Source organism: Opisthocomus hoazin, chromosome W (assembly GCF_030867145.1).
Source record: "Opisthocomus hoazin isolate bOpiHoa1 chromosome W, bOpiHoa1.hap1, whole genome shotgun sequence".
Classification (NCBI taxonomy): Eukaryota; Metazoa; Chordata; class Aves; order Opisthocomiformes; family Opisthocomidae; genus Opisthocomus; species Opisthocomus hoazin.
In genome coordinates this window covers 42156797-42181373 of record NC_134453.1, presented here as the reverse complement: position 1 = coordinate 42181373, position 24577 = coordinate 42156797, and the positions used below count along the sequence as shown (strand labels likewise).

Below are 24577 nucleotides of genomic sequence, written 5' to 3'. Positions count from 1 at the left end.
CCTTATTCTTTTCCAATGTTTTGTATTGTATGTAGTATTAAGGGCAGGTCAATAGATCTAATATGGGTCACTTCCCTTCCTCTTTCAGAAGAGGTACAGGTTTACCTTTATTATTTGGCAGCCACACGTCTTCCCCTCCTTCCTCTCTTTTTCCTCGTAGATATTTTTGTCAAAAGCCCTGTTGTCAGCTGCAATCATGTGACTATTCTTTCATTGTTCTGGAATCAAGAACATCTTGTCCCTCTGACTTGAGTGCATTCATCTTCTTGAATTTGTTTCCATTTCAAATGCTCATTTCCTTTTCTGCACCCTCTTTCCCCTGTATTGTCTAACCTGTCATCGCCACAGCTTCCATATTCTTCTTCTTGCTGAAACAGTATCAAAGATGCTGTTTCTACTTACCTCTAATATCCTTCTTGGTGTGGTTATTCATTCAGGTTTGTCAGGAGCCCTGATCTTCTAATTTCCTCACCTTGCCTGATGATTCCAGGTTTTTTTCTTACTTATGATGTATATTCAAAGTTTTTTTTGCAGTACTTCTCCAAGCTCTTTGTTCTTGTTGGCTTTATAACTGTTTTCCCTGATATGCCAGAGATATGCTCTTTAAAAACTAAAAAGGTTTCATTACAGAGCTGTTTGCTTTTTGCCCTTCTGATTTATATAGACTGGGTCAGTTTGAGATATTCAGTCCAAAGCCACTTCTATATCGTATATGCTGGGTGATAACTCATCTCAGTAGGCATGGTTCTGATGGACCTGAGTGCTGGTTAAACCCAAGAAAAGCAAACAAAAAGTGAGAGATGCGGAGATCTGTGCAGCTGGGTGAGACATGGAGGTTTGGAGATGGAGGTGCCTTCCTGTCAGCTGTGGAATTGCAGGACAGTACTGAACGAGAAGATTTTGTTCCAGTGTTTGTGGAAGCCATAAAAATCCAACAAGTAGTGGGAAAGCTCACTTGTCTGCTACCTTTGCTATTTTGTGGGAAGAGTCCTGATGTGGATAAAGTGCTTCTGGCAGTCCAGTCTGTAAGTCCAAAAGAGCCAGAAGCTTACCCCATTCCAGAGTTATGCAAAAGGCTGCAGGATAAGGCTGGAAGGAGCTGAGGGAGCTTGGCTGGCAGGGGGTGAAATCCATAGCAATGATCAATGACAGCTGCGTTGGTAACTAGCCTTAGCAGGGATTTGTCATATTATCTGCTGAGCAGGTTCCCTGCATGCCTTAGCATTCATCTGAAAATTGGTTACTCTCCAAAGAGAAAGTAACAGGCTGTCAAAATGGCTCTAGTCCCTGATTCTGCTCCAATTTTCTCTCTTGGTGAAAATTATTTTAATGTTCATTTTCTGAAAGAAGTGGGTCAAAGCAGGGACATACCTGTTGAGTGCAAGAGCAGGCCTGTGAACAAAGTCTTCCTCTCCATCCAAACTATTCCTCCACAGTTGTGTTTCAGTCTCAGGGATGTGTAGACAATGGGGGTTTTTCTACCCATCAAACACATGCAAATATTCATTACTGGGCAAGGCTTCTGGTGATTCTATTAGCAGACAGGGAAATAAAGGACTGCAGTTGTTAACTCTTGTAAATGGGAGGCAGAGCCACCCAGGTAGAACTGTATTGTAGGTGAGCGACTATAATGTAAGTGACAGCAGCTTCTGGCTCAGGCTCACCATCTGAGTTTAAACTATTGGGAAAGAGACCGTGTGTTGGTGTTTGTGCAGTGCTGAGGGTGTGGGGCTGGCAGTACCACTGAGTGATAAAAAATAAGACTCCTAGAATGCATTGAGGATAACTTTTAAAGCCAGGTAATTGACACCCTACCCAAGGGGATGCAATACTGGACCTGATGCTCACCAATGCAAGTGAGCTCATTGGTGACATCAAGACTGGAGGCAGCCTGGGCTGCAGTGATCATGCATTAGTGGAGTTCACACTCCTGAGGGATATGGGAACAGTGAGGAGTATAGTCAGGACCCTGAATTTAAGGAAAGCCAACTTCCAGCTCTTGAAGGAGTTAGTCAGTAGGACCCCCTGGGAAACGGTCCTCAGGGACAGGGGAGCAGAACAGAGCTGGCAGATCTTTAAGGACACTTTCCATAGAGCGCAGGAGCTCTCAGTCCCCAGGTGTAAGAAGTCAGGCAAGGGAGGAAAGAGACCAGCAAGGCTGAGTCGAGACCTGCTGGTCAAACTAAAGGGCAAGAGGGAACTGCACAGGCAGTGGAAGCAGGGACAGGTATCTTGGGAAGAGTATAGGGATGCTGCCCGGTTGTGTAGGGATGGGGTCAGGAGGGCCAAGGTGCAGCTGGAACTGAACTTGGCAAGGGATGCAAAGAATAACAAGAAAGGCTTCTACAGGTATGTCAGCCGGAAAAAGAAGGTCAAAGAAAGCATGCCCCGCTCAGTGAACAAGAATGGCAACCTCGTATCAACAGATGAGGAGAAGGCTGAGGTACTCCACAACTTTTTTGCCTCAGTCTTCACTGGCAACCTCTCTCCTCGCCCCTCCCGAGTCTATGAATTGCAAGATGGGGTCCAGCGGGGCAAAGCCCCTCCCACTGTAAGGGAAGGCCAGGTTTGGGACCACCTGAGGAACCTGAACATACATAAGTCTATAGGACCTGACGAGATGCATCCCAGAGTCCTGAGGGAATTGGCTGATGTCATTCCCAAGCCACTCTCCATAATATTTGAAAGGTCATGGCAGTCAGGTAAAGTCCCTGGTGACTGGAGGAAGGGAAACAGTGCGCCCATTTTTAAAAAGGGTAGGAAGGAGGACCCTGGGAACTACTGACCTGTCAGCCTCACCTCTGTGCCTGGGATGATCATGGAACAGATCCTCCTAGAAGCTATTCTAAAGGCACATGGAGGCCAGGGAGGTGATTCGAGACAGCCAGCATGGCTGCACCAAGGGCAGGTCCTGCCTCACCAACCTAGTGGCCTTCTGTGATGGCATGACTAAATCAGTGGACAAGGGAAGAGTTATGGATGTGATTTATCTGGACTTCTGTAAAGCCTTCGACACAGTCCCTCACAACATCCTTCTCTCTAAAGTGGAGAAATATGGATTTGATGGGTGGACTGTTCAGTGGATGAGGAATTGGTTGGATGGTTGCATCCAGAGGTTAGTGGTCAACAGCTCAATGTCCAGATGGATGCCGGTGATGAGTGGTGTCCCTCAGGAGTCCATATTGGGACCAGTGCTGTTTAACATCTTTGTCAGTGACAAAAAAAGTGAGATCAAGTGCACCCTCAGCAAGTTTGCAGATGACACCAAGCTGAGTGGTGCAGTTGACACGCCAGAAGGACGGGATGCCATCCAGAGGGACCTGGACAAGCTGGAGAAGTGGGTCTGTGTGAACCTCATGAGGTTCAACAAGGCCAAGTGCAAGGTCCTGCACCTGGGTCAGGGCAACCCCCGCTATCAATACAGGCTAGGGGATGAAAGGATTGAGAGCAGCCCTGCCGAGAAGGACTTGGGGGTACTGGTGGATGAAAAGCTGGACATGAGCCAACAATGCGCACACGCAGCCCAGAAGGCCAACCGTGTCCTGGGCTGCATCAAAAGCAGCATGTCCAGCAGGTCGAGGGAGGGGATTCTGCCCCTCTGCTCCGCTCCGGTGAGACCTCACCTGGAGTCCTGCGTCCAGCTCTGGAGCCCCCAGCACAAGAAGGACATGGAACTGTTGGAGCAGGTCCAGAGAAGGGCCACAAAGATGATCCGAGGGCTGGAGCACCTCTCCTATGAGGACAGGTTGAGAGAGTTGGGGCTGTTCAGCCTGGAGAAGAGGAGGCTGTGGGGAGACCTTGTTGCGGCCTTTCAGTACCTGAAGGAGGCCTATAGGAAAGATGGGGAAAATATTTTCAGCAGGGCTTGTTGTGATAGGACAAGGAGTAATGGCTTTAAACTAAGGGAGGGTAGGTTTAGACTGGATATAAGGAAGAAATTTTTTACCATGAGGGTGGTGAAACACTGGAATGGGTTGCCCAGAGTGGTAGTGGATGCCCCATCCCTGGAAACATTCAAGGCCAGGTTGGATGGGGCTCTGAGCAACCTGGTGTAGTTGAAGATGTCCCTGCTCACTGCAGTGGGGTTGGGCTAAATGCATTCTATGATTCTATGATTCCATCATAAATATTTGAGTGATGGCAGCAATGCTTTGTACTGACACTTGGCAAGTGATGGGAAACTGGCACTATCACCAAACCATCCCCTTCTCTGCTCCAGCAGAAGATGTTCTCTGGAAGCAGAGACCGAGTGTCATTGCCCTGTTGACATGCTTTTTGGGCCAGTGGCACAGATATCTCAGAGTGATGAGAGCTAGCTAGCTATATCTGGTCCCAAGATATTGTTGGCCCACACAGTGTATCTTCCCTGGCTTTGCCTAATTCATTCGAATGATCGATACCTGGAGTGACACATCTGCCCTTGGGTTTGGCTTACTGTGGTTGCTCTCTCCCTCACCACTTGTTAGTATGGGAGTAGTTGTAGTCACTTCTAAGCGATTTCTTGCCTGAATGTGGCTTACCGCGAGCTTGACCCTTCAGAAGAACAGCAAGTAGATTTCAGCATGCATCTGCACTTAGCCAATTTCTGTTGGCAACAAACCATTCTCTCTTGTCCACAGTCAGTGGCATCTAACTTAACCTATTGCTGAGAATTATCCTCCAGCTGCAAGTCATAGTGCTTGAAATGGCTGTTGAGGAGAGCATCTTCCTCACCTATACGTCTCTTCCTGTCTTCAGCTCCGTGTCATATGCCTCATTTTCATTTCTGCAGACACTTGATATTTATAATTATTGTATTTATAAAGTACTCTGAAGGTGGTGACTACTTCTTATTACAGTAAGTCTGACAGCCTTTTCGTTCCCATGTGCTTCCCTTCCATTTCCTCTTAGACTGGCTGTTTTTGGGAAGGACTGGAAGAGAGGAAAGATGATGCTGCATGGAGCACAGAGGGACCTTGGACATCCCTGGAGGTCTCTAGATCCTAGTACAGTAGGGCTAGCCAGTTCATGGCACAATAACAGAGGAGGAGAGGAGGAACTGCCAGAAACAGGTATGTCCTAGCACTGACAAGCAGTGGGCATGAGGGTGATTAACACACAAAGGTGGCAATGCTCTAGTCACACATCATTGTTTATGTTTGACCATATCTTTTTGAGACACTGATAGTAGTCATTGATCCATTGGGGTTTATATTCTCTGTGCTTCTGTTGGTGACTTTGCACAACCTTTAGAGATCCCAAGGAATCTCTCCATCTCCATACCTCTGACCTCTCCCAGGCTTTGTGCTGCTGACATGATTTAGTATTTCAGGGTGGAGAAACACCCCAAACTGAAGCAATGCATTTGTGTTTGTCCTGGAGGCACTGAGGGGTGATTCCCTTCTGTACCAGAGTATGTTCCACAGCCAGTATTTTGGTCTACTACCTTGTTGTCTGCTTTCCCCTTGGCACAAGTTGAGGTTGAAAAGAAAAACCACAACCTCCTGTCCTGCCCATCAAAATGAAAGGGGAATCTTCTTTCATGGAGGCAAGCCACCAGACCTCACTGATTTAATGAGGCAAATTCACCAGGGAAAATATCCTTCCACCCACACCTTAGTTAGACATTGAGGACCCTCTTATCTCTTGAGGGACCACAAATAGAATTTGCATGGGGACAGGAAAAACTTCTCCCCACATCCCTACTCCAAGAATTTGTGCAACTTGAGAATTTGTGCAAAACCCCCCAAAAACACACTCTACAGACAATGAAAAGAAACGCCTCTCCTCAGTGAACAGATATGTAAGAAAAATACTCTGGTTTCTTCTAGGCTAGTCTTGTTGCAAACCTTGAGTTTTTGAGCCTGATGCTATGTTAAGTAAATGTGTGTAACAGTGTAACAGAGGATAGTCACAAAAGTACATTTTGTCAAGTTCCAAATCATTAAACTGATTAAATTGTTAAATTGATTCCAACTCATTAAACTGATGTAATTAAACTGCAAAAAATGCCTGGATGTCACCCTGGTCATAAGGAAGTTTACTTGGTGAACATCTACATATGAATGTTAGGGTACATAAGAAATGGAATGGAAAGTTATGGTACAGAGTCTTCTAATGTTGACACAGAAAGCAGGGAACATCCCACTATTGATTGGGAAACTGTGCTCAATTAGTCACCACAGCTCAGAAGTATGACTGCAGAGTTGGAGGGAATTAAGAAACTGCTCAGGAAACTGCACAAAGTCCTGGAAAACTCTCACAAGAGGAGAGACTGAAGAAATGGGAATTATTTGTGTTAAATGGGAAACTGTAGGGTTCATGATATGAAATAATGAACAGTCTAGAGAAATATAATAATGATTTATGTGCTGCCCTGCTTGTAACATGGAAGTATTCCAGGAAATCAAGGAGGATTATTTTAAACTGATAATAGGAGTAATTTTCACATACTGTGATTAATTAGTCCACAAATCTTGCTGTTAAACTTCAAAGCCCAGCAATATTCCCAAATGGCTTGGCATTTGTGTGAATAAGACTACACTACCCAGTGTATTTATCGTACACGTTCAGAGCAGAAGTTGCAGAGCTTTGAAACCTCCTGGTTGAGTTGAGGCCCATCTCAGTGCAAGGGCTGAAGAGAGCAAATTCTTCCTCGGTACTTGTTCTTTTCTCTGAGACATCTGGTATAGAAAGAACACAACAGCTTCAAGAAAGAAGGTGTCCAAATGCGAGTGTGCCCTAGCTGGGAAGACCTGGGAGCCTACAGTCTTAAGGTATCTCCTCAGCCCTCTTGAGCGCCCTTGAAGTGATTAAAAGCAGAGTGGTCATCCTGAGGGCCCAGTGGAAGTGATTAATGATCTCTCATTGAGAGGTCTTTCCAAAATATAGCAATTCTAGGGATGATTCAGATCCCCAGCAACCCCTGAAATCTCCAGTGCTATTGGGAATATCTCCATCCATCCAAAGCATCTGTGCCCTCTCCACTTCTTGCTATGATCTCAAGAGCCTTCGCCACTGCAGCTTTGCCATCTTGTATGCCTGCAGGCGCAGGTCAGAGAGACTTTGATGCCTGACTCCCTCAGCCCTGCTGTGACTGTTGTGGAGGAGAGTTTTGAGCTCACAACTCCCAGATGTAGAATTTGGTGGGAAAACCTTCAGTCCACACTTCTGCTGGCTTTGACTCTGGTTCACCCATAACTGCTGACTGTATTTTTGTCACTGCTCAACTGCAGCCTCTGGTTCCCAGGGTCCTCAGTTGGGCATATTCATGAGGCAGCCAGCTGACAGTCACAGCCCTGCTTCATGGCTAAGCCCTGGCCAAAACCGTGCAGCTAAGGAGGAGTTAAGCTTGACATCTTTAGCTACTGATTCTGCCCAGCTATTTCATTTGCTTATAGGATTTTTTTCCTCATCTGTGTGGGTTCTTGAGTACTCTGGGAATCATGCAGGAGCCAGGCTCCAGCACCCAGACAGATCCATGTTTGAGAAAGGAATTGTGTAATTTCTTCTCTTGTAAGATCTTCAGTATGCTTTCAGAGCGCTCAGGCAGAAAGATATTATAGAAGTTCATAGCCCTCCTCCTGCTGCTGCTACTAGAATGTCTGTGATGATAAGAAAGCATTTACTGTGTCTGCAGTTTAATTCATCAGCAATTTCAGTGTGATATTAACAGCTAGAAACATCAGAGGTTTTTTCTCATCTGGATTTGCATATGGTAATTAAGAGCATATGGAGTGGGGCCTGGGGCAGACAAGCCGATTCCAACCCAGATCACCTCAGCCCCAATGCCCCTGAGTCACCATGTATAAGTGGCTCCTGTCACATGCCAGATGATGAGTCATGGAGCAAGAGAAGAACAGAAATGGGAAAAACTGGTTCAGTCAATGTCTGGCTCCTGTGTTAGCTGGTATAGATCTGCTGCTTGAGCTATTTCTGATGTTGTCTTTAACTCAAAATGCCCAAAGCAGCTGGGGCTTCTTTTCCTCTGACTGGGAGGCAGTACCTGCCTCATTCTAGTTGTATCATTGGCAGGAATACACGTACTGCTACTTATTTTCATCTCACTCAGCCTATCATCTCTGCTGGCTAGCTCCTCATCCCTGACCTGAGCAGCTCCTTGCTGTCGTGTGCGCAAGAGCTATGATTGATCATTACATGTGCATTTTGAACACATCATAATCCTATATAGTTCTGGGATGTAATGATACATTAATAATGGACCTAATCAGGCTGTCCTGGAAACCACTGGAAAAAGCTCTGGCCGAGGCAGCACCTTGCTGTGGAAAGAAAAGGGAAGTGGTCTTTTCAGGAATCACTGTTTGTTCAAGACCACAAGAGGAACTAACCTGAGGTGAGGCAGAAATTTAGTCTTTCTGTCTTGTGGCAGCCCCCTTTAAACACTGGGTGCTGGAATATTCACCCTGGGACCAGACCACCCTCACTATGCTCCCTGTTCCCAAGGCAGTGAAGGAGAACTGGAGGTTCTGGATGCTTTACTGAAGTGCTGGATGATTTACTAAAGCATATAATGAAGGCATGAATTTGGCAGAGATGTATTAGCTAGTGAGAAATGAATGAATGTCCAAACAAATACCACTAGCTAGTCCCATCCTACAACAATTTACAGGCTTCCTGAGTCCTCACATCCATCCTCTTCTTACTCACTCAGATGGTTCAGTCCCATCCCCAGGCCACTCATCCTGTGCCCCTCGCCCCATCCTCTTCCCTCACGCTGTTCCCTGAATGCCCTCCAGCTTGATGGAATTTTCCCACTGAGTTTTTTTTAAAACCATTCAGTACTTTCTGACAATTTTTGGAGTGGCAAAGCTGGGGCAGGGATGAACTGCATTACTGGGATGCTGGAAACTGGTGCTAGAACCAGTGAGCCTTGAGATACCTCATGTTGCCTGTCCTGTTGAATGTCTGAAGAATGGCTTTCAGTTTGGATTCTTCTTCCAGCCCTTTTGCATGGAGATAGACTTGCAGGGAGTAAACTGAATGTATCTCTCCCTGTGGAGCAAAGAGATGTCTGTATTGTGCCCATGTCTGCAAGCTCACACAAACTGTTGCTTTTTTGCAGCATTTCTGTTCATGCTTGATTTGTAGAGCTGTGTTGGTTTCTTTAAGCATGTTAATACAAATGCTCCGTAGGAGTCAGGGATTTACATGGAACAACCCTCAAAGAACAAGCAGCTCTAATACAAAAGGATTTTTGCTGATTCATCTATGAAACTGAATGCCCAGCTTTTAACTCTGTTCTTCCATCTTTCACCTTTGAGTGACTTGATGGATCTTATCCCTGCTCACTGCAGGGGGGTTGGGCTAGACGACCTCTAAAGGTCCCTTCCAACCCAAAGCATTCTATGATTCTATTTTATGATCTTGGTCCATCTGAGAAAGATGATGATGACAGTGAAACCATAGGCATTCAGAAAGAGGCAGCAAGAATCCTCACAGTTAAAGGTTTACATCAGGCATTCAATTTCATAGATGAAGTGATGGAGATTTGTAGAAACAGTAATTTCTTCAGAAAAGCCACCCTCCAAAAAGCCAGCATCACCTCCAGCTGGAAGATCTGATGATCTTGCTCCTGCCTCTCTGTTCTCCATGCTGTATGTGCAATCTTTTTGTATTTAAATCACATTTATTTCTTAAATCTCTACATGCCGCCCCCACTATTGCATTACATTTTATGAGGAAACTTGTGTCACTGTGTGTTGAACCCAGTCGCCCCATGTATGCAACTGAGAGCGCTGAGCAGAGCAGGGTATTAAGCAATCAGCAATGGACCTCCAAACGCATGGCCACAGTGGTAACAGCAGTGTATGCCTGGCAGTATGTGACCACCACACCTAATGCATCAGCACTTGGAGGCAAGGCTGGTGTTTGCACCTGCCCCCTCTTAACTGAAGCAGAGCCTTGCAGGCCAGTTTGGAGTCGGCTCTGATAGCTTCTGCGTCTTCACAGCACTGTTGCAGAGGCAGGAGCTTGTACTCCAGAAGCCATGGAGCTGCACCGACCACCCTTAAATCAGCATGTCCTCAGTCTTTGAGGGTAGGACAGAGGAGGGATTTGGGGGCCTCTATGTAGTGCTCAGCAAGGACTTACAAGGCATGAGGTGCAGATCACGAAAGGCTCAGCCCTGCAAGGTGCTGCATGCCCCTGTTATCTGCAGCATGCTGCCTCCTTTCTAAAGACATGGCTTGGCAGGCAGCTCTCAGATCAGTGCTGCACCATCCTTTGTTGGTCAGCACTCCTCTCCCACTATTTACCTAGAGCTTTGCTGCAGCTAAGGAGTTTTTGCCGTGTGTGTGTGTATGTATACACATGGGAGTGTAAGCATTGATAAGCAATACCACACCACATCATAGTTTTCTCACAAAACCCCATCCTTCTCTGTTCTGTATTGTCTTGGCTGGAGTGAAGCATCCACAGGTAATGACATGTCTAGCCCTCACCTTCTCCAGGTAACCCTTAGCACCTCAAGAGCAAGCTGACTGAATAAACAATCCATATCTCCCATGTAGCAGCAGATGGTGTCAGTATGGAGAAGGTAAAGAATTTTGACATTTGCAAACAAAATGGCTGTTGTACTGATACGTCTAGAGTCATTGTGCTCCCTGTGTGCCTCCCTGCCTTGCACTGCCACAACACACTTTTCTGGGCAGGGATCATTGCTGGATGCTACATTTGCTGATGTTTGTGTAGGATTGAGCAGGATTCAGCACACTGCGGGCTTGTGCTATTGCAAATGATAAATAAGAAGAATGAACTGATTTGGCAAAAAGTGTTCAGGCACAGACTGCCCATTCCCACATCTGGAAACTTCCCCTTGCAGAGGGGTGTGAAGGCTTTACAAGGAGCTGGTCAAAGCCAGCAGAATCTGAAACTACTCTGCTTGCTGGATTTTATGTCCCAGTGTCAATCCCAGCCTACCAGACACTAAACAGAAGAGGGAGGATCCTTTTACAGTCTTCCAAAATCTGGGAGAGAGAGCCAAGGGACACTATGGCAAGGGAGGGTGCTCTGGTGTTGGGAACTGAATAATCCCTGTGCTGGCAGTGCCACTGCCTAACCTCCCTGCATCCCTGAGAAAGGAGGAAGCCAAGAGAGGTGTCCCAAAGGAGAAAGAGGTATCTAAGGCAGAAAAAGTGTCATGCATATCCCTAGGGAAGCTATCAGAATGACTCCTGGCAGGAGCTGGCTGTGTGCCTCCTGTGATATTGGACCTCAGAGCCTTGTGCTGGGAGCAGGCTGTGGGTGCAGGCAGAGTAGGCATCCATCTGCTGCAGCGTCTGTGATATCCAGTGAATCACAATCCAACTGGGGAGCCTGTGCTGCCACTGAAACCAAATAACTGGGCAGAGTTGCACGTTGCAGCCAAAGCTCTGGAGAGACAGCTGGGAAATGGCTGTGCATCAGCTCTCTTGACATTTTGCTGTCAAATGTCCAAGTGTGCCTGTGCAAAGCTTGTCCTCCCACAGCAGCATCTTCACCAACGTGAAATGCGTGTTGCTCAGCAGGACCTGTCAACAGATCAGTGCTGGTGCTGGAAGCCAGCTCCAAGCAGCCATTTCCCAGAGGCAGCGGAGAGAGCGGGAGCTGCTGTTACCCACAGTGGTTCTTGAACAATGTGATCTTGGGAATCCCTGATGTAAAAGATCTTCTCCCAGGAACTGGGCTGAGGACTGACTCATTCTTTTCAGCCTCTGCAGCAGAAGCTGTGGGAAAGGAGCCAGAGACTTGTAAAACAGAGGAGTCACTGAAAGGGGAGTGAAGAGTGATATAGGCATTAGGGAGACTATAGGTTGGAGGGGAGTTTAGGGTGACACAATAGTCCAGCTGGATGTGGTCCAGATGGACCAGGTGACCTCTCTACTTTAGAGCCTAATCCTGAGTGAAACATCCCAGCAGAAGCAGGCATGAGAGTGTGTGTGCCCCCCCATGTAGGTCTCATGATGATCTCTGGTAGAGTCTACTACAAGGCTTGTCTGCTCACTAGCGCTGGTGTTAACATAAACTTTGGGTGTTTACTGTAAACACCAGGTCCATTTCCATCTTTCTATTTTTTTTTTCTGCCAGCATTATCCTGTTTCTGTGAGAAGCATTATTATGCATGGGAGGAAAGTACTTCTTTTGATCACTTTTCTTTTAGCATCTTTTAATTGCTATTCTTATGCCATGAAGCTGGAAGAACTGAAGTTCCTGATCTTTCTGTGGAGCTGTCTCATTGCTTACACTGTTGTTCTGACTTCACTTATCCCACATTTCTTAATTTCCCTTCTGGGCTCCCATGTCCCTTTGCAGCTCTGCTCCTGGAGGTGCTTGCAGGTTGAACCTCTGGGTTAGATAGGGAAGGAGGAATGAACATGTTCTCTGCTCTCCCATATCAAATGCTGGTGAACATCTTCCTCCAGCTTTATGATAACCTGCTATTTACTGAATACTGAGGGAGTTGGGATCCTAGTGCCCTGCCTGTACAACTCCTGGGACTGTGGGCTGTGGCAGTGGTACTGTTGTGAAGTGCAGCAGGTAATAAGATAAACAGATAAGTGCTATAGATAATGTGACAGAGTGTCAGGGAACTGTGAACCAGGCACCCAGGACAAGAGGAACCAGCCTGAATGAGGCTGAATCATCAGCAAAAGGTTAGCAGAAGGCAATGTGCTGTATGGGACCTATTTAACCGTCAGCAGTAGCTCCCCATGGCGTTACTGAAGTAATCCGCTCCTTTTCACAAGAGGCCCTTGTGTGCATAAGTAGTTGCATACTTTGGTTTGCTCCCCTGGCACCATTAGAAGAGCTCAGGACCTCGTGGGGACTCCTGAGTTTTGGAGAAGAATGGTTGTTGCTGCTTTCCTGTTCCAGTCTGTTCCTGCTTTCCAGTCTCTGTCTGGACTTGTGTCTCTCCAATGTTGCAAGGTCTGGTAGTACAGTTAAGTGTTTGGTTTTTAAAGAAAGTTCAAGGTACCTAAAGGCAGGCAAAGTTATTGAATCCAGTGTGAGAAGATGGACTGCTCTCATCAGAGTGCAGCACTTCATTTCAGACCCTGTGCTGTCTGCATGTTTTCCTATGAGCGTACAGTGCCATCAGCAGCGAGGTCTTCATTTGACCCAAAGCCTGTGCAGCCCTTTGGCCATTTGAGTGAAATCAATTACTCGCTTCAGGTAAGATTGAGAAGGGTCAGTTGGAAACACAGTTGTTGTCTGCAGGGAGGGGGGACGTGCTTGTCTTACATTGTGGTGCTTTCCCTGAAGAAGGCGAACTCAGGACCTTGTGCTCAGGTACTTGTGCTAATAAGGACCAGTCTGTTTAGTTCATGAAGTCTTCAGTCAAACCAAGGATGCTTTAAATAGTCACTGCCTTTCCTGAGAGGTGACTTCCATTGTGTTTTTGTCTCTCTCTAGGTATCTGAATTCTCCCATGAGAAGTGTCCTCCCAGCCTCTCATGCACACTCCTACCTGTCCATGGGTAGCACCAGTTTAGCTGATGTCCTGAAAAGCATTCCTCACCATGGATAGTTCACCCAAACTGATTGGTGAGACACTGATTGTCCATCACATTCCCCTGGTGCATTGCCAGGTCCCTGATAGACAATGCTGCTCCGTGAGCAAAAGGACCAACCCCTTCTGCCAGCCAGAGTTAAGCATTAAACAGACCTCTGCCCTTCTGGACAGAGACCTTTCACAAACTGACTCTTTAGTGTACAGCAGCTTTCTCCAGGCCTATGAAACCTCAGCAGAGGCCTCAGACAACAAAGAAGGCAAAGCAAGGGACTTGATTGTCCATAGTGTCAGTAAGCAACGCAACCCTTTCCTGCTGAATGAGGGTGAAGACAGCATCTTTGGGGATGACTTGGGTCAAAAATCTTTCCACCTTCACAACTCCCTTGTGGCTGGCAAACCTCCCTTTCATCTGCATGAGCTGGCCTTGCCCCCTTTCCACCTCCATGATTCCAACCACACTGTGAAATCCTGGAACATGGCCAGCTGGTCCGGTGTGGTAGACGGGCAAGAAGACAAAATCAGCGGTGACGACGTCCAGAAGAGGAACAATGCGAGCCAGTGCCACCAGGCCTCAGAACGCATGGAGCTGGATGAATGCAGCTGCCATTGTGGCAGCTCCTCCAGCTTCTCTTTCAATGGTGGCTACCAGGAGTGGAACCAGAACATGGGTGAATCACTGAGGAATAGGGATCTCCTGCACAGACGGACATGCAGTTGTTCCAGCTCAGAGCTCCAGCACTGTCGCTGTTACAGTTCATCAAGTCAGTCTGAAGTGATTGACCAACAGATGGGCTACATAAGTGACTCTTCCTGCAACAGCTCCGATGGGGTGCTGGTTAACTTCAGTGCTCTCTACAACAAAATGAATGGCCATTCTCGATCTAACCTAAATTCAGTCAACCTATCCTGTAACTCTCCCTTCTGCAGCCACTCAGACACAGGAGCTTTTTACCTGGATTTGCATTCATCACCCACAGAATCCAAGATGTCTTGTGAGTCACATCACCCAGAGAGTTCGGGGAAGGTGTATGGGTGTCAACACTCCTCCTCACCTGTCTTTGATGCTAACTGTAACTCCTACCACCTCCACTGTGAGCCTTGCACTTCGGAGAGCTCAGATCTCACTGCCTGCTTCCAGAGCCAAGTACGGCTTGTTGTGGCTACTCAGAATTATTATAAGTTAGTCACATGTGACTTGTCTTCCCAGTCATCCCCCAGCCTGGCAGGATCTTCCATAACTAGCTGCTCAGAAGACCATACCAAAGGTACCCCAGCCCAGCCCACTGAATACTATCTGTTTAGAAGGCCTGACCTGAGACAAGAACAAAGGAATGTGGAGTGCAGTGAAGAGAAAGCAAAGGGAGAAGCCATCCAGGACATGACTGAGAGTCAGGTCTACATGAATGTGTCACCACCTAACCTCAACACAAGCCGGCAACACTCCAGGAGCTATGATCAGAACCTGGACAGGAGTGCTAGCAGCAGGCTGGGTTCTCTGGAGCGCATGGTGAGCTGTCCGGTCAAGCTGAGTGAAAGTCCAGCAATACCCATCCAGAGTTCCCCCCCGAAGCGAGTGACATCTTTTGCTGAACTGGCTAAAGGCAGGAAGAAGAATGGCACCTCCCCACCGCTCCAGTCCAGTGGTGATTCCTCCTTGGAGTTCTCCCCTATCCCTGAGACACAGCGGGATTGCCCAACCTTCCTTGAAGAAAGAGCTCGCCACAACCAGAGTCTTCCACCCATGCCCTTTGTCCACAGCCTGAACCGGAGCTGTGACGGATTCTGCTTGAATCACGCTTTTGGGGACAGCCAGGCTTTGTGTTCCACCAAAGACTCAGGCTCCAGTGAGACTGTCCCCAGTGGGCATGGGGAAGGTGAGTAAGCCTCTCTCTCCCTGCTGATGGAGGCAGATGCCAGCTTCACAGTTAGCTCTGCCAGTGGCCACAGACAAAGAGATGTTAGAGCCCGAGCAGATGGTAAGGAGCCAAACTAGGCAGAATGGAGATGTAAAAAGAAAGGCTGCTTTTTGGGACATGAGGGGAACAGCAGAGGAACCTCCACGGTGATGGAAGACCAGTGCCTGTACAGTTTTGTTTCCTAGTCTACCACTCCTTGGGACAAGGCCCTCCTGTGCTTATTTCATACCCAGATCAGTGCAAGTGTCTTGTCCTTGTATTTCTAAAGCCTTTTGAGGTTTTGTATAAACCTCTCATATCGTGTAAGAGAGGACATGGCATTAGCATTTAGGGTCTGTGCAGCTTGGAGGATTGTCTCTCTTCCAGGGTATTGTACTCCCCTAGTCCATGAGAACCACCTGCCTTTAGCTCCCAAGACAGAGATTTGAAGATGCTCAGCAGAGCCATGTTCCCATCAGACAAAGGGAAGGGAACCATTGAGGAGTTTTTAGCCTTTCTTCTTTGGAGCCACATGGGGTAGAGGTGGGGAGGGAAGAGGCACAGCCATCAGTCTCCTCTCAATGCAGGGTCAGGGAGATCACACAGTCTCTGCCAGGGCTTAAAACAGTCCTGCAGAGATTAGAGAAGCTGTGTGTCTCTGCTGGAACATCCTAGCCATATCCTCCACAGTGCATTGGATTGCAGCAAAGGTTCCTCTGAAGGGTAATTGTTCCAGCTCCCTCTACAGGAAAGTCTGTAATACATAAATTGCTTACCACCTTGATATTGCCGTTACATGTCCTGGTGAGGAAGCTGCGTGACAGTCCCATCAGAGGTATGGCCATTTCTCCAGTATGGCAGGAGATCTCCATCTCTGCCCTAGACAGTTTTTGTACCTGTTTCAGCTCTGTCTAAAATAGGGCTCTGATCAGACTGCTGCGGTAAATAATCCCCAACATGCCAAGGACCTGACTGTCTCCATGTAATGCCCTGAAAATTTCTGGCAGGAGATAGGAAGAACACGTCATTCATTGTCATGGCAGGTGTGGGAGAGATTTTGGCCTTTGGAGCAAGAGTTTTTTTGTGTATTGTCCTGTTTGTTTATTGAGCCTTGAACGTGCACTCAGTGTGGGAAGGCAGGTCTCTGCTGGGAGAAAGCCGTGGGAGCAGCTCTCTTGGTTTACAGAGAGAGTGCTTGGAAGGAGCAAGAGCTGCTCAGGGAGTGGAAGAAGGGGGCAGATAGGAGCTCTCAGGGCAATATATCCCAGCAGTTCCTGCATCCCCTGCTACGGTCCCTTCCTCTGCACTGTGACAGCAACACAGGCATTAGCACTGTGTGGAAAGCTCCTGCCTGCAGCTAGAGGTAGAGGCAGAGCTGCCTCATGCCAGCTGAAAGCAGCATGCAAGCCTAGAGGGTCTGAGAAGGGCCTAGAGGGAAAGCAAGCCTTGCTAAAGGCTAGCTATAGGGAGAGAGGCCTGGCACACCCCACAGGCAGCAAATAACATCGGGGCTCTGCTTGGGGTGGGTCCTTTGTGCCAGGATTTACTGTGGGCTGGAGGAGTGGTGGGGAAGGCAAGCCAGAAACTGCCACGCCACACTGGGATACAGTGTGGTGATCAGGGATCCCAGTCAGCCCCATGTGTGCATCTAGTGCTGTGTGTATTGTGCACTGTGTGCACAGCATGTCACGCTTCAGCTGTGTCCCTCAGGATATTGTGGCCCTACCAGGAGCTGCAGGCATGCACATGTAGGAGATCAGCCCAGCACATACCCTTATGAAATCCCTATCAGTCATTTGCTGAAGCAGATCTGCCTTTTCCAGGGTTGGAAGCTCTTCTTATTCTGCTGTGGGCCTGATTCAGTTGGGAAGGTCCTGCTTGGGTCTGATACAGGCAGGGGGAGGAAGGGAGCTGTGTGTTCAGAGGGGGAACAGTTACAGGAGAAAGAGGAGGGAGGGATAAGGGGAAGCAAGAGGCCTTTCCGACAGCACTGAGTGCAATGTGTGATGCAGAGCTGCGGTGCTATTGCATTTAATGCTTTTGCTCAGTTGGGTGAGTCGGGATAAGAAATCTTGCTGTACCACAGTGCATTGGGCCATGTCTTTGTGGTACTGCCTGGATGGAGGCAGGCCAAGGGCAGGTGCTTGGGACCTTGGCTTGTGCTATCCTGAGAGCAAAGGATGTGGAAGGGATGGGAATCTGGTGAACCTACCAGGAGAGAGAAGCTCCCAGTGCAGCACCCTACTCTTCCAGACAGCTGTCAACAGCTGGAAACTGCATTTGGGGCCACATGCCTTTACCCTGCCAGCTCACGATGTGTGTAACCAGTTCATACTTGAACCACTCTGCTTGTGTTACTGGCCTCTAGCTCATCCTCTTCCCACAGCTGAGAGCAGGGTCCCTTTTGCCTGTGATCTGCCAGACTGACAATGACTGTCCCTCTGCCCATCCTCACACTCTGTCCCCCTTTCTCTCCCCGAAGGTGGTGGCACAGACAGCAAACCTGTGGTACACTACAGCAAGGACCAACGTCCCACAACTCTGCCCATCCAGCCCTTTGTTTTCCAGCACCGTTTCAGCAAGCCACTCAAGGCCCATGCTCTGCACAGCCATTTTGCCTCCAGCCTTTCCCAACTCCACAGCTTGTCCAGCAACTGGCCTGTCAGCCATCAGATCTCCTCCAATTCCCAGTCCTCAGCCTCAGCCACCTCAGCAGAGAAGTCAGCGGCAGTGGGGAGCCAAGTCCACAGCACACTCCTGACCCAGCGCTCAGTGGATGGAGCTGCCTCCCACAATGATGGTTGCATTAAGAAGCCTGCCCCTGAGACAACCCTTCTGCCCCCCCTGGGGAGTTACTCTCCTGTACGATGCAACATACCTTTCTTTCAAAGCATAGACTCCTCTTCCTCACCCACCACAGAGAGGACTGGAGAGACCCAGCCTCCCAGGAGCAGATCCTGCCCCATCTCTGCCAGCCTGCTTCCCATGAAGTCTTCCCCTGCTATCAGTGCTATGCAGCCCTCCCAAGCCACCAAAGCTGATGCCCTGAGGCAAAAGGAAAACCCCAAGCCTGTTCCCAAGAAGAAGGCATCGCTGGAGCCAAGCCCACTGCTCTCCGAGTATCAGCTCCACAGTGGGACTTTCCTGCCCCTCTCGGTGGACAGTATGCCCGTGAGCAGAGGGGGACGCCATGCAGATCTTCACTGGAGGAGTGGCGGTGAGATCAGCAGCTCTGGTCCCCTGAGCAGCATGGGAATGTGGTCCCTCAATGGTAGGTTCCCATCCACCAGGACGTGCTAGTCTGGAACATCTCCAGCTCTCTGGCTACTGCTCCCTATAGTACCACCCTCCCTTATAGCTGCAGCCCAAGGACAAAATTGCATCTGGGTGCTGCAGCACCCAACAGCCCCCATGATCACTCTGCCTGCAAAAGAAAGTCATATGCTAAGAGCATGTCTGTCCAGTCCTGACTTCTGCACTGCGTCTCTGGAGAGGGCAGCATGGGGCTGCTGATCTTACAGCACCCCACATCAGGTGCTTGCACCCCAAATCTGCCCCCTCTTTGCCTGAAGCCATGAGGCCACACAGGCTCCTGGCCTGCTCTGCCAGGCTGTGGCCTCCACCTCCCTTCATGTATGTATGCTAATGTCCTGAAATGCTGCTGGACTTTTAACTAACTTTCTGTCTCTCTTTCTCTGTCCTTCCTCTTTCTCATCCTCTTTCTCCTTGTTTCCCCTCCATGTCCTCCCGTCTGCTCATATCCTCCTGTCTGGTGCTCACTGCCTGCGATGTTCTAGCAAACCACCTCTCCCCCCAAGTGCTGAAGTGGCAGGAGTACAGGAGGAGGAACCCCCCGGGTCTGGACCACATTTTGGGGCTGCCTGGCTTCACAGGCAGCCTAGACAAGAGGCAGCAAGAGCCCCGGCTGAACCAGGGGAACCCCATCTTTGAGCTCCCTGGCACTCTCAACACCAGCCATTTCCACTGCAAGCTGAACAGTGCGCACCACCTTTCTGCTGGGGAGGGTCTTGGGAGGTGACCTTGGGGCTCAGGTTCAGTATCCCAGCTATGCCTGGCCTCATCACTGCTCTGCCTGCTTTGAGCAGGAGGGATGCATCTGCTCACAGTGGGGCTGAGGGGTACAAGATGAAGGTGAAAATTGCCTCACTGATGGGTACACTCTGTGTGGGGACTCCCTTCTTCTCCACAAGGTGAGAGCAGTCAGGTCCAGCTCTGGGCTGGCTCAAAGGGGAAAGTGAATGGCCAAGAGCCAGCTCAGACCTCAGCAAGTGCTCCTGAACTGTGTCCAGCTTGTAGTTCATATCTCATACAGGAGTTGTGGCCCTTGGAGATCTCATGTCTGTGCCCCATGATGTCTGCCCATCTGCCCCAACCCTGGCAGCATGCTAGGCTGTAGCTCTCATGGGGCAGCTGGCAATACCGTAGGGCTCCATGGGGCTCTGTCTTCTCCATGCTCTGCCCTTAAGGTCTTCTCTGTCCTCCAAAACCTGTTTAGGAAGGGCTGAGAGTGGCAGGCTGCTTTTGGCTGAACTTTTGAGAGTCCTCCAGGAGGAGCAGAGGGGTCTGTCTGTGGGAGGGAGGGCATTCTTGAGGCCAGCCCCAAGTCATGGAGTGAATTCCCCAAAGTTCTACAGCTCATTGCCAACCCAAACAGTTTCTTCATCCCTCCTTCATGGGAAGATGCCTAGCCCAGAGCTGGGGAATCAACCAGATGAAAATCGAGCACATGAAAGAGCTCCTGCAAAAGTCACCCCTTGAAAACAGAGACCATCTCAGGGGACAGGCAGACGGCATGTAGTTTGTTGCCTGTGTGTGACAAGTAGGGATTCTCTCTGTGGTCTAATTTTGACCCCACTTGCTGGGGCTATCCACACAGCAGCCCTAAGTCTGGTGCAGTGAGGTTTTCCTTAACACCAGCTCATGAGGGTGAACCTCCTATAGCATCTTCCAGTGCCCATGGGCCCCCAGTCAAGCTGGAGCTAGACATTGGGTGGGCTGTGGGGTTGAACTCTACAAGCTCATGTTGCAAACCATTGCTGGAAGAGTAACAAGCCTGTAGCCTTGCTGTCTTGGACTGGCTGGTGTGAAGACTCCTGCTGGTGCAGGTTGCTTCTGGGAAAAGCAAACAATGTGGGAGATGCTTTGATATAAGGGCTTGGGGCTGATCCTTCTCCTCCCTGTCTTGGCCCTGCAGAGCAGTCTATGAGGCAACTCCAGCTTACCTACACTGACTTCTTCCCTGACTACTTCTCACTAGCAGAGAAACCTCCCACTGAGTTCCGCCTCTCCCCAGATGGCAACATAGAGTCCATCTCCATCGACCTGCTGCAGAAGAAGGGTGAGTCCATGCATCTCATGTCAGTGGAGGAGGGTGTGGTATAGCACAGCATAAGGCAAATAGTGCTTCTCTCTTTCTCATCTCGTCTCTGTAGACATAATGGTTTCTTTCCCTGCCCTTCTCTACTGTAGCATCATAACTACATGCCCCCCTGGACTGATGGCTGTTTCCACAGCAGGTTCTTGTGTTCTCTGCATCATGCCACGTGCAACGTGCCATGTTTGAGCTGCTTGGCCTGGGAAGTCTCATTCGAAAGGATCTTAAGTCCACAAGAAAGAGCAGAGAGAACAAGCAGGCACAGGAGTACGACCCTAAGGCAGGCCATGCTGCCACCCCATCTCAGTATACAAGGGTAGACCTGTGAATCTGTGTGATGTTGCAGATGTGCTAGCCTGAGATTTTGTAATTTAGGTAAAAGGTCCGTTGGGTCCTACATGGTAAAGTGTTTATGTAAAAGAGAGGGAGAAAGGATTCCAAAGCACGACAAGATATGGCTGTGATGAGACCCATGGTAGAGGAAAGCTTTGGGGACTTGGTTGTTGACAGCTGCCTCGGTATCGTGTCAGAGACAAGGAATGTGCAGAAAGGTTCCCATACCTTTGCCAGTTATGTGTTGGTGATTACCAGATGGCAGCCTTCCCCTCTATTCCACTTCTGTTCTTGCATCATACTGATGCAGATGTCACATTACCCACCACTGGCTTCTTACTGAAAGCTATTACATAACTTGCCAAATGCATGGCTTCTGCCCTGCCACCCTGTAAGACAAAAGCAGCAAAAGACTTATTGCCTCAGACCCCATCTGTGCTCTCTCGAGGGATGGTGCATGGTGGTGATGGTTCATGTCCCTTGGGAACATTGGCAGGGTGTCTTATGCTTCAGCCACTTCTAAAGGTTGTCATACTGTTGGGCTGATACATGAGTGTTGGAACCAGCAGGGATAGATTTGGTGAGGAGTTAGGAGGGGTTCTGCATGTTTGTGGCAGAGACCTGACATGAGCTGATCATGTCGCCAGAGAGGGCATGTGTTGCTGACATGGGCTTGAAATGCCCCTGTCTGATTTCTTCATTGAGTGTTTGGTCAGGGTCTGACCTAGAAGCCCCTCAAGCAGCTCACTGACTCTCTCTTTCCCTCTAGGTCTGGTGAAGGCAATCAACGCTGCTGTTGACCTGATTGTAGCTCACTTTGGAACCAGCAGAGATCTGGGGGTGAAGGTAAGTCTTGCTTTCAGTATGGTTTTTCAACATCATGAGTGACATGAAGAGGATGGAGAAAGATTGTCTCTCCATTCTCTTCCAGTTAAAAAACTACCTGGTATCCAATGAAGCTAGTAGTACCAAGAACAAACCAAACAAAGGAGATGCCACATCATGCAGCAGATGATAGTAAATCTGTGACAATTCTTGCTGTATGATGCTGGGGGTGCTAAAAGGTTATGTGGATTTAAGGGAAGATTGAAAAATACAGGGAAGAGAAACTCATTGAGTATACTAAACACACAGGAATCATATCCAGCTTAGGTAGTCTCTAAGTTGAAAGTAGTTGTAGGCTGGGAGAGTATTAAGGGGAAATAATATATATATGTTACATATGTTTGCTCTGGTTGACACTTTCTTATGGACTTACTCATGGCTCTTTATAAGAGAGAATATTAGGCCAGATGGAGTTCTGGTCTGATGCAGTACACCAGCTCTTTTTTCTCATATAGTGGAGAGCTGTGTTTCTCTCCTCCACCCATCCAGCGATTCTGTTCTGGCACTGATGCCAGGGCACAGTGCAGTGTCCCCAGTCCCTTGATGTCTCACAGGGCTCTGTAATGATAAAATAGTGCATCAGTCATTGCCCATCTGGGGCAGCTGAGCTTCCCCTATAGCCCTTACCATTAACCCACTAGCTTCAGAGTTCATTTAGGTTGCCCATGGGGCTGGCTGTCTTTGGCTTGTGCTCCCCTCATTTCACATTTCTGGAATAACACAGGCAGAGCAAGCTCACTTCTGTTTGTACCGGTCAGTGTTTGCAGTCCTGTGACACTGAGCATCTTTGTGGTGCCTCCTCTCAGAGTATTCATGCCCTGCTTCAGTTGCAGCAATGACATTCTGGGGCAGCAATATGATACTGTTTTGTCATGACAACTGCCCCGGAGTGCCATCCCCAAGGAGAAACCCGACTGGGACAGATTCCAAACCCATTCAATCTTATCTCAGAGCCAAGGGTAATTTGCCCCTAATTACAATTGTTGCTGATGCAGAGATTACTGTGCAGCATAACTGGAGCTGTTTGGAGTTCCACAGCTTTTGAAAGCTTCACTGTGAATTTCCTGTTCTTACAGTGTTGGTTTGGGGAATAATCACAACATTCCCCCATTACTTTACTTGCCAGACAACACTGTGGTTTTGATCTGGGGTTTCATTATGCGTCAGTGTGCCAAGGGCTGAGCATTCACCTGTCAAAAGGCAGCACCTGTCCCTGATGCTCCCATGCTCAATGGATCTGGCGGGATTATTCCTGACCCAGAAGTTCTGTCTCAGTTCAGGACCTTTATGGACCTATGCCAACTGGCCAGTGTAATTACAGCTCAGCTGGTAAAATCTGTGCCTTGAACACAACTGCCTGGGACTACTGACATGATGTGCAAGGCCTGGGTCTGACCCCTTTGGATAGACCCCTTGGCAGCTCAAGGACTGTATGCAGCAGAATATGTCCCTGCTCTGCTGATGCTGGGTTCTTACATGCTTCCTCACCTCAGCCTGGGCTCTATCCATCCATTTTGCCCTCGTCCTGTTTATAGTAATCCCTAGGAAATACAGCTCAGCATGTCACTGAGTTAAGTGTTCCTTAGCCCTTCAGTACTGGAAGTTCCTATGTCACTTGCTGCTTCCTACTTCAAAAATAGCAACGAGAAAATCTACAGCAGCAGCAAAAGCCCCTATTTTCTTCTTCCTCAAGCAGGACAGCCTTGTTATACCCATAGGGAGAACTGGGAATCCCTTCTAACTGGGATTTCCTCTTCTCAAGCTGGGATATTCTCATCCCAAGCTGTTGCCTCATCCCAGCCTGGGGCAGACCTTGCAGGGAGCAACCCAGAATTGGTGTATGAGGCAGCAAGGGTGAAGGGGAAGAGCCTGCCTGTTCAAGGAGCTGCTGAGCATCATCGTAGCCTGGATATTGCCTGCTGGGTGTCTGTACTAGGCAAGTGGGACTGGACTGTTCGCATGTGTCTGTACCTTGTTGCCTGTTCTCCCTTAGGCCAAACTTGGGAATAGCTCCATGAGCCCCAACGTGGGACATCTCATCCTGAAATACCTGTGCCCTGCTGTCCGGGACATCCTGAGTGATGGGCTCAAGGCTTATGTCCTGGACATGATCATTGGCCAGAGGAGGAACATCCCCTGGAGCATGGTGGAGGCATCCACCCAGCTAGGTATGGAGAGTGTACAGAGATGCCCATCGCTCTGCAGTACTCCTGTGTTGTGGCTGGGAGGTGCTGGGAAGGTTAACTATAAGGATGTGGATGCAGGATAATACCTGGCTCCCTGAACAGAACAAGGTGCACCTTGACCTTTTCTTGCAAGGTGGGAGAGTCATTGCTCCATTCTGTCCAAATATTTATTGTAATTTTCCCTGAAATTTCTAAATTCTCCTATAACAGCTCCTAGCAATCGAAAAAAAAAAAGCAAGGAAAAAACTTAAAAGTATGCCCTTTTCCCTCCTCTAAGTTTCCAGGGTGTTTCTAGACCTTCATCTTTAGCCCTGTACAGCTACTGTATAAGGCACAGCTGTGCTCTGTCCTGGTCTGTAAGAAAATTTGCACACACAGCTCATTTGGCTCAAGC

General features: G+C 48.6%; 1 protein-coding gene across 8 annotated transcripts in view; it reads left to right on the top strand.

The window, feature by feature from the left end:
* LOC142365615 (AP-4 complex accessory subunit RUSC2-like) overlaps window positions 1-24577 on the top strand; it is a 57422-nt gene that overhangs the window by 3161 nt on the left and 29684 nt on the right. For 5 of the 8 annotated variants that reach the window (XM_075446567.1, XM_075446565.1, XM_075446568.1 and 2 more), the window contains exons 2-7: window positions 13390-15363; window positions 17867-18655; window positions 19182-19382; window positions 20600-20743; window positions 21882-21958; window positions 23991-24165. In XM_075446567.1, the coding sequence (XP_075302682.1) occupies window positions 13497-15363; window positions 17867-18655; window positions 19182-19382; window positions 20600-20743; window positions 21882-21958; window positions 23991-24165 (3253 nt within the window). In that variant the 5' untranslated portion in view covers window positions 13390-13496. Of the gene's footprint in view, window positions 1-4890; window positions 5052-13389; window positions 15364-17866; window positions 18656-19181; window positions 19383-20599; window positions 20744-21881; window positions 21959-23990; window positions 24166-24577 lie in introns of all 8 variants that reach the window. The other 3 variants (XM_075446564.1, XM_075446570.1, XM_075446569.1) reach the window with 3 other exon arrangements.